Source organism: Trichosurus vulpecula, chromosome 3 (assembly GCF_011100635.1).
Source record: "Trichosurus vulpecula isolate mTriVul1 chromosome 3, mTriVul1.pri, whole genome shotgun sequence".
Lineage (NCBI taxonomy): Eukaryota > Metazoa > Chordata > Mammalia > Diprotodontia > Phalangeridae > Trichosurus > Trichosurus vulpecula.
In genome coordinates this window covers 305,744,618-305,754,346 of record NC_050575.1, presented here as the reverse complement: position 1 = coordinate 305,754,346, position 9,729 = coordinate 305,744,618, and the positions used below count along the sequence as shown (strand labels likewise).

Here is a 9,729-nt window from a genome sequence, read left to right as displayed (position 1 = left end):
GATTAAATATATACACAGCAGTGCTACCGTGATCCTAGACTCAAATCTTTTAACCCTCGGTAGACTAAACAGATTCAGCACCTTGACAGGCTTCTCTTTCAGCCTAATGTCTTCATTAGATAAACGGTGTTCTATGCCCCAGGAGACTCAATATGATCATCTAAGTGAAGCTACCATTTCATTTCCTATCAGCTCAATCAAACTGTCTTTCATTTGACAGCTAGCTCAATCCTCTGGGGAATTCATGGGTGATTTAAGTAATAACAGCCAGGACATCAATTTTATAGTAATAGTGCCTTGTATTTTCTCCAGCACCTCTCCCCAAGGAGCATAAAGCACTTGATAGACTTTCTTCCATCCATTCACACAACATTCCTGTGAGGTAGGGCCAAGGCAGAGATTATTATCACTATTTTACAGATGGGAAAACTGAAGAAAGGGACCAGTCTAAAGTCCCATAGGAAATAGTAATATAGCTGAGATTAATTTCCTGGCTTTGTCCACTAGATCATGCTTCTTTTAAACACAAACACACAACCAAACTGCAGCAAGGTTGACAGTTTTACAGATAGAGAGGAGTCAAGGATAACAGAGGAACAACTGCACAGGTGTCAGCATTGAGCTGTAACAAAATGACCAACTCAAAGATAAAACATTAAAGCAGCCATCTCCACCCTCCCCACAGAAATCAAAGGAATGAGCAACATCCTGAACTTTCCATACATTCAGGGAGGTGGGAATTCTAGAAAGTCTGGAGGTGGCGGAGCCTTAAGAGGTGCGGAGAGGGGGCTGTTGGAAAGAGGAAAGGCTTAGCTAGCAGTACAGAAAATGGCCCAGCAGGTGGCAGCAGAAAGCACAATTATAAACAGACAGAAACCTCCTGAGGATCCCCACCCCCATGGAGGGGTGGCTCCCCCCAACTCCTGACTTTAAACAGGAAGAGCCTTGGGAAGGCAGTGCTCAATTTGTGGTGTTGCCAAGGGAGAGGCTTGGATGTAGCCTGGGTACTTGGTATGTATGACTTAAGGAGAACCATTTGTGGTGTGGATTGAGGAGTGGTGAGCCCTAGGACCTGGGAAGGTGTGGATCCCCCCCTGAGCTTCAGGGACCACTCCTTAAGCCTTGCCCAGAGAACTGTTCTGGATGGTCTGTAGCTCACTTCCCCCACTCCCCTCTTCCCACAGGGTAGCATGCCCGAATCAACAACTTCCTATAAGGAAATGATTTGTTGTGAAGGGCTGCTTTGGCCTGGGCCTGGTGCCCAACCCCACGGGCAGGCGCACTGGCAGAAGACTCCCATCCACTTCTGTGTACTCTCCCTAGAGCATCCCAGAAGGACCAGAGCCCTTGGCAGCCTCCAAGAAGATGCAGAAGACATAGAATGGATTTTTCTTGATGTCCTCAGTGCCTAACAGTACCTTACATATAGAGTAGGCATTTAATACATTTTTGTTGAATTAAACTTAATTGAATGAAAGGGTAAATAGGAACTATAGGGCATATGCCCTTTATAAAGACAGTGCAGCCCCAATACATATTAATCTCATTTTCTCAGTCAATTCCCAAATTTCCTCTCTCCCTTTTCATACAACCCATATAAAACTGAAGCAGCAGCAATTTTTATTGAGGGACCTAAACTGAAAATAGATTTAGAACATAATTTAAAAAAATAAAACAGCAAAAGTAGCAAAAAAATATATGACCTTTTTTTAAAACTTTTTTCCTTTTTTTTCTTTTTTCTTTTTTTTCAATATATAGCAACTGATGTCTCCCAGCCACTAGGAGCGCCCTACCCAATGGGTATATCTCTGGTAACAACCCTTTTAAAAAGACATGTAAATATATACTCAGATTTATACACTTTGTGTTTTCTTCATAGTTATATACAAAGCCCCAGGATGGGGCTGGGCCCCAGGGCCACAGACTGCCCCCAGCCTTTGCCCCACCATCCTCTGGTACCAGGTGTGTTTGGTCAGCAAAGCAAATTAGTATTGGAATTAATAAGCCACTAGTACCACCCTTCTGGAGCTGAGGTCACCTTCAATGGGGGCCTGAGGCACTGACTGACTGACCTCCCCATGCTGCAGCCTGAGGACAAGGCACCTGCCACCAACATGTGGGAGGCTAGTAGGTTAAAATAAAAACAGTACCAGAGAGAGCCCAGCAAGCCTCCACTTCCATGCCCATTTCCCATTCTCTCTCCCTTCCAGGCAGGGAGAGGTCCTGGTCCAAGGTTAAGGGGAATGAAGTAGCCAACTGGAAGTACCTCTTTTTCCCTTTCTCCCAGCAGAAGGGGCTGACATTAATTGATGGAAGGGAAATCAGCTCAATGGGATAGAGATGGGCAATAAAAGGAAGGCCTTAGTTGTGGGCAGCCAACTCCTGTGGGCAGGGAGAAGGAAAAAAGGAAGGGAAATGAGCCCAACCAAGAGTCAGGGGTAAGGATATCAGTTTGTGGAGTTCATTGTGGGGGAATGTCAGCGCCGTTTGAGTCCCCCATTGGCCAGTGGGGCCGGATGTCGGGGCAAGCAGGGCTCCTCAGGCAGTGGGTCATGGGAGAAGACTGAATCCTCTCCAGAGGAGCAAGTAGAACTGCGGGTGTCTGGAAAGCTGGGTGAATACTGGTCCAGGGGCACTGACAGGTCCAAGTACTCCTATGAAAGGTAGAGAGAAATTTCAATGAGCATAGGGCAGGGGAGGCATGGCCTTTTCCTCTCCTTAAGGAGATAAGGCAAATCTAAGGGAAAATTAAGACAATCACATTCAAAGGAATTGGGGGAAAAGAAGCGGGGAGTGGGGGAGTTATAAAGGTTTGGAAAATTGAAGAGCCAGGGAGGAAGCTTTCTCAACCTTGGATAAAAGCCATTCATCTGGGCTTCTGGTCTTTTGGATGTTCCTGTAGCCCAAGAAGGGACAGTTGTACCTGGTTAGAGGTCAGAGCCACAATTCGATCTAGGTCCTCTACAAGCTGCTTGAAGGTAGGCCTCTGAGAGGGAATTGCATGCCAGCAGTCCCGCATCATCATGTACCTGGGGCAAGGGTTGGGAATAGGAGGTAGCCAGGTGATAAGATCAAGTGGATTGGGTAGAAGTGGATTGGGTAGAAGAGAAAGAAGAGAATGACTAAAAAGAAAAGGGCTTTCTCTGCATCAACCCAAAAGAAAAGGGCTTTCTCTGCATCAACCCCGTTATGACCCACCAGCTAATCCTTCCCCCCATGCATTTTCACTCTCCTCCACAGCCCTCCCATTTTGGCCCTTGTGCTCACAGTTCATTGGTGCAATTGCTGGGCTTGTCCATTCGATGACCCTCCTTCAACAGTTTGAAAAGCTCCTCTACAGGCACACCAGGGTAAGGGGAGCCTCCCAGGGTGAATATTTCCCACAGCAGCACCCCAAATGACCACCTGTGTATCAGCACAGATTCAATAGGTCTGTGTAGGCAGAGAACCAACTAGCGGGCAGTACCATCCAGAACCTTTTACTCTAAAATACCACATACCTGCCACTCCAAACCTAGTAGGTTTCTGAGAATACTGAAAAGTATTTTTCCCAAACTTAACATGGCTGCCCAATCCCAAAGTGAGCAGATGCATCTTATTCCCTGCCAGGCTTGCCCCCAGGCCCAGATTCTGTCCAAGATCCAGGGAGTTCCTTATTAGTTCTGAGGTTAAGACCTCCCTGTGCTCATACTTCTGTATCCCACATTCTAGCAACTACTTCCAACTCACACATCACTCTGGTGTGTATAGATCCGGTCAAACAGTGCTTCAGGAGCCATCCACTTCACAGGCAGCCGGCCCTATGTGTATACAGCAAACGAGAAGTAACTAAGTGAAATCAGGGATATGTATGTGAGGCAATAGAAATGTCCAGAGACTAGAGTGAGTATCCACAGTGCCTTCCACCGTACCATTGGGAAATGCAGCGTCCTCTGGGGAGGACTGTACTAAGATTGCAGTTACACAGGTCTACAGAGAAGGTTGAATAGAAGGGGTGGAGTTTTTTAAGGGAGATGACAGGAGGAAGAACCTTAGATGGGGAGAAACAGGCTAGTTGAGATACAGGTGGGAAAAGGGCATTTTCACTTACATTAGTTGTCTTTTTGTAGTAGTCAATGTGATGGATGTCCCGAGCAAGACCAAAGTCTGCAATTTTCATCACATTGTCCTCAGTCACCAAGACATTCCGGGCTGCCAGATCCCGGTGAATGCACTAAAGATGGAAGCAGAGAGTAGAATTATGGGGTGGGAGGAGGGGAGGCTTTAACAGCTTTATAAACTCCTTCCCTCAGCTCTGTATACTCCCATTCATATTTTATATATATCTAACAAATCATCTACCTCCCCTCTTCTAAAACACTGTACATAGTATCATACCTGGAATGTCCTCCTTCCTCTACTCAGCCATAGCATATCCCTTTGCTTTCCCAAAATTCTGCTCAACCCTGACCTTCAGACTTTACATGGAACTAATACAAGCCAACAAAGGCAATAGACAGTCTTGAATGAATGAATGGTGAAAGACTGAACAGACAAATGGGAATATAGTGAATAATCTATTGGAAACACGTCTAACCTCACTAATAATTAAAAAATGCAAATTAAGGCAAAAGGATGCCCTAGCAGATCCACTAATTTAGCAAAAAATGTGCAAAATCTCAGTGTTATGGGGAAAGAGGTTCCACACACTGGCAGTAGCACCACAGACTGGCGCTGCTTTTCTGGAGCCCAATTTGGTAACACACAACAAGAGCCATGAAGCTGGGCACATCTTTTTGCAGTCTTGGGAAGTATAGTTATCATTACCACCACTTTACAGATAGTTACTAAAATGGAACGCTCGTTTGTTTCTTGAAACAACCCTGTGAGGTAAGCACTGTTGCTGCTCCTGTTTTACAGATGAGCAAACAGACTCTTAGAAGCAATGTGATTTGCTCATGGTAACACAGCTGCTAAGTTTGAGGGCAAGGCCTGAAATTATACATCTCTTGAGTCAAAGTCCAGCGGTCCAGAATTCTTTCCACAGCCTGATTGGCCAACAGCTGGGAACTGGCTAGGTAGGCTGTGGCTATTTAAATAGTAGTGCCATGATTTATGATGTTGCTATAAAAAGACAAATATGAAGAATTTCAAAATATGGAAATTTCAGTATTAAGGTGATAAAAAATAGAATTAGGAATACCGTATGTGCACTTACTACACGCACATAAAAACATTGAGGGAGGGGAGTGGGAGGGAGAGAAGGTGGATTTGGTTGAAAAAATTTTTTAAAAATAAATATGCAAAAAAACCTAGTAAAAATTGAATATATCAAATTTCAGAAAAATTTACATATAAATTGCTGTTGATTTTTTTTGTTGTTGTAAAATTAAACACTGAAAGAAAACAAAACAAACTGCCATCTTTATGAAGATGATGCTAATTGCAGGCTTTCTATTCATCCTAGCAATCCTAGCCTTCATCTTTACCTTCCCACAAATGTTTAGGTTTTGTGTAGACAGTATAGTTTCATTTTGTTGTCTAGGTGTTCATGTGTTTTTATGGTGTAAATAGTGTTGAATTTGAAGTCAGAAGACTTAGGTTCGAATCCTGGCTCTTCGCTAACTAGCTGTGTCACCTAGGGAAAGTCACTTAACCACTTTAGGTCTGAGAATGCCCTCATCTATAAAAAGAAGCTGATTCCTAAGGTCCCTTCCAACTCTAACATATCTATTTTATGATCCTCAGTAATGTTGTCATTAAAGTTATCTCAGTCGTGTCTGACTCTTTGTGACCCTATCTGCGGTTTTTCTTGGCAAAGATATCAGAGTGGTTTGCCATTTCTTTTTCCAGCTCATTTTACAGATGAGGAAACTGAGGCAAATAGGGGAAAGTGACTTGTCCAGGGTCACACAGCTAATAAGTGTCTGAGATTGGATTTGAACTCAGGAAGATAAGGCTTCCAAACCCAGTGTTTTATCTGCTGTGCTACCTAGCTGTGCTGGTCCTTAGTAATGCAAATATGTACACACCTAAATCCTGTCTCCCAATTATATCATATGCTCCTTGGGACCATGAAATGTCCCTTCTATTGCCCTTTTATCTCTTCAAAGTGTTTAATACAGTTGATGCCTAATAAATTATAATCTGAGAGAATTAATGGATTCTTATTTGATGGGAGGCTGATTGAAGGATTAAATTCATACCTGAAAATTAGGTAGGCTGGTTGATATTCTCAAGTCAGAACTAAAGAAAGTCACTCTACCCCCCACCCTCTACCTTTACACATAGCTCATTTGGCCTGAGATTCCACACCTTCTTGGAGGCAAGATACTCCATGCCCCTGGCCACCTGGTAGGCACAAGACACTAGGTCCTTGGAGGAGAGCTGCTCTTCTGGGGCATGGCTGGGGTTGTAACAGTATTCAAGCCCAGGGGGCCGCCTGGCCTGCAGGTACTCACGAAGATTGCCCTTGGAGGCATATTCCACAATGACATACAGAGGGCCTGGTAGGCATAAAGAAAAAGGGGCTAGAAGAATTGTCAAGTGCCCTGTCCCATCTCCATCTTGCCCCAAAACCCCTAAAAATTTCTCTATAAGTCAACAATGCCCTGCTTCGCATTGGGAGTTCAAGCCACTCTATGAAGCACTATCCTTCAAAGAAGACCCAGAATGGTCCTGGGCACCCATGAAGCAAACTGGGACAAAATCCTCATGGGTGAATTACAGTGGACACTGGGGAAATGCAGCTGCACTTAACATATGAGAACTGGAAGCGGCACACCTCTCCAGCTCATGACGTTCCCCTCCCCCCCCAAAACCCTCCAACTTTAGGTAGGTTTGCCTCTCAAAGCCCCAAGCCCCATGAATGGCTAATGCCCACAAATGAGAGATAGCAATATCTCTCCATCTCTTTTTCCCCACTTTCCATTCTCACACGCACACATGCACACTTAACCAGCAGTCTGGATCCTGCTGATTTTAGGCTGGCTAGGCAATATTGTCTCTACTTTTTTTTCCCAGGAATGGCTGAGACATCTTATAACTGATATGCCCACATAGATGCTTCCCTAAGCCTGTTCTGACAAGCCTCAGGTCATACCATCCTGTGTGCAGGCCCCCAGTAGGTTGATAATGTTTTTGTGTTTCCCAATCATCTTCATCATCTCCATTTCTGAGATCAGATCTGACAGGTCCTTCTCTGTTGCATCCGCTTTAGATATAAACCAGAAAGACAAGTAACACTCATTTACTTCACTGTATAAGAACAGAGCAAGGCTCCTAGTGGGCTAAAAAGTCCTCATCAATTCTTGAGGAGCTCCTTTCCCCCAGGACTTCTTTTTTCCCCTCCCTCACATTCCCACTTTTCTTCCCTATGCATGTACATCTTCTGGATTTGGAACAGAGACCTGTGGATGTGGGTAAGATGGGGCTGAAGGTAGGGAAGGGAGCCAAAGGAATAAAACTGAGATGACATTAGGATCTTAAATAATCTGACAACAGCCTAGGCCAGTAGCAAATGAAGAACACCTCCTACTAGAGAAATATCCCAGAATATGTACAGAACAGAGGCAATCAAGTTGGCACACTGTATGTGGCAGGGGGAAAGAAGCAGCAGATAAGCTGGAGTGTTTCTCTTGGCCTGAGGCTTATAGTTCTGCTCAGAAAAACACACCATGGGAAATAGAAAGAATCAAGGTTAGTGTAATATGTCACTTACATTTCAGCATCTTCACTGCCACCTTGGTCACCCGATTGGGTTTATCCTTATCCAACCCAATAGCCTCTGCCAATACTACTTGTCCAAAGCAGCCCTCTCCCAGTGGTTTGCCCAGAACCAACCTGTTTGAGAACAGACAATGGGGTGAGAGAGGGTTGTCATGCTACAGTCCCTCAGAGGAGGTCACCATCCATTGCTTTTATCTAATGCAGAGCAATGAATAGAGAAAACTACCTGTGGACACTTTTTTTAACCTTTTGAAATAAGTCCTAGGAGAAGGGGCCAAGGAAGCTTCATAGGAAGTTGAGGATGGAGAATTACCTGTCCCGAGGCAGTTCCCAGCGTGGATCCTCAGGAAGTTCATACTCAGAGACACCAGCTAGCATAGGTGTCCCACTGGAAGAAAGGCGTGAAGGCCGAACCAGCAGGACCCCTGAATTCATAGAGGCACTGGAATCAGCGGACACCTAGAAGAAAAGAGTGGGGTTACCCTTCTAGGAAGTAGAAAGGGGATATAAGAGGCTGGATAGTTCTGCATCTGGAGGATGAATAAATTACTTCCTACTTATAGCCAGAATTATCAGTATCTTATCTACCTATTATCCATCTCTAAGGTGGCATAGGAGAGTGGGAAAGAGTCCTGGGACTCCAAAGACAAATTTATACCCAGAGCTTCTCCAGACTATCTGGGCAAATTGTTTAACCTCTCTGAGCCTCAGATTCCTATATGTAGAATGAAGAGGTAGGCTTAAATAATGTCTAAGATCTCTTACAGTTATAAGATTTTATACCAGTCTGTCCTATCACCCCAATATCAATTCTGCCTTTATACCTCAGGAGGAGGACTTAGTCCCTGTAAATAACCTTTTGGCCCAGATGAGAGATTCCTAACCTTTAAAACATTTTTTCTTCCCAGAGTTATAGTCCAGTTCAAAAGCCTTCCCTTTCAGACTTCTACAAAATTCCCACAGAATTTTTGTAAATGAGAAAAAGATCTCAGGATGCATGCTTGCATACTCGCACCTCTGACGTTCCCCTAGGGACTTGTCCCTGATGTGGTCTTCCACATACACAGCTGGGAACCCTTTCAGATGTGACCTTTGGAGTCATCATGGACTCTCTGATCTGTATGCCCAGGCCCAGACAACACTTAATCCACATATTCAGTTGAGTCAAAGGCTTGTAGTTGGGGCTTTGGAAGGGAAATTAGTGGAGAAAGCAGTGGGTAGAGAAGCTGCATCTCCTGGGGGACAGATATAACTCTAACTAGGGAGCTTAGTTGACTTGGCCTCAGAAGTAGGGAGGAAAAGGTAGGAAATGGTAAGGTAAATTTAGGGCACAGGATTAGAGGATTTGGGGAGTGGTAGAGAAGACAGGGAAGATGCTGGGTATAGGTGGGAGAGAATGTGAACCCCCCATCTACTTTCTGTTACCTGTCTGCGCAGGGGGATGCTCTTGGCCAGCTTGTGCACAGCCATTTGGCTGTGGAAGTCGCTCTTTTTGGTACCACTCTTCATCTTGTAGATGATGACAGACCCCACCATGCAGGAGATGAGGAAAGCCCCCGTGCAATAGATGATGATCTCCAGATAGAGAGGCGAGGTCATCACTGCTGGTCTCTCCTCCAGGGCTGAGTCGGTGTGAACAGGGTGTCAGCAGGCACTGGGGGGTACCAGCCTCCTAGGGCCCCAACTCCATAAGAAAAAAATGGCCCTTCCCTATTTCCCTTTCCCCCCGCCCAGGGGGGATTATAGAGCAGAATGGAGGCTGGTCAGACCCTGGCCCCGGTCACTGAATAGATTAGGCACCACCCAACTTTTGAGACTCCCCAAAGGCTATCATAGATATAACTGCTTGGTGCTCCATGCCCCACACCCAGGGAAGGAGAAGCACTGCAAGCTGAGCTGCCCTGTTTGGCTAGCGCTGTCCTTCAGGAAACAGAAGGGTAAGGGAAAAGAACATAGGCACATATCTTGGCCCTGCTGCTGAATATACAGATCTAATACCCCATCTTTCATCCCTACTATATA

At 45.0% G+C, this 9,729-nt stretch overlaps 1 protein-coding gene across 7 annotated transcripts in view; it reads right to left on the bottom strand.

The window, feature by feature from the left end:
- Positions 1–279: 279 nt before the first annotated feature.
- FGFR1 (fibroblast growth factor receptor 1) overlaps positions 280–9,729 on the bottom strand; it is a 71,514-nt gene continuing 62,064 nt past the window's right edge. For 4 of the 7 annotated variants that reach the window (XM_036750178.1, XM_036750179.1, XM_036750175.1 and 1 more), the window contains 10 exons: positions 9,127–9,329; positions 8,021–8,166; positions 7,700–7,821; positions 7,082–7,192; positions 6,295–6,485; positions 4,091–4,213; positions 3,730–3,800; positions 3,268–3,405; positions 2,924–3,029; positions 280–2,654 (listed from right to left, as the gene is read on the bottom strand). In XM_036750178.1, coding sequence (XP_036606073.1) covers positions 2,478–2,654; positions 2,924–3,029; positions 3,268–3,405; positions 3,730–3,800; positions 4,091–4,213; positions 6,295–6,485; positions 7,082–7,192; positions 7,700–7,821; positions 8,021–8,166; positions 9,127–9,329 — 1,388 coding nt within the window. In that variant the 3' untranslated portion in view covers positions 280–2,477. The remainder of the gene's footprint in view (positions 2,655–2,923; positions 3,030–3,267; positions 3,406–3,729; positions 3,801–4,090; positions 4,214–6,294; positions 6,486–7,081; positions 7,193–7,699; positions 7,822–8,020; positions 8,167–9,126; positions 9,330–9,729) is intronic. The other 3 variants (XM_036750173.1, XM_036750174.1, XM_036750177.1) reach the window with 1 other exon arrangement.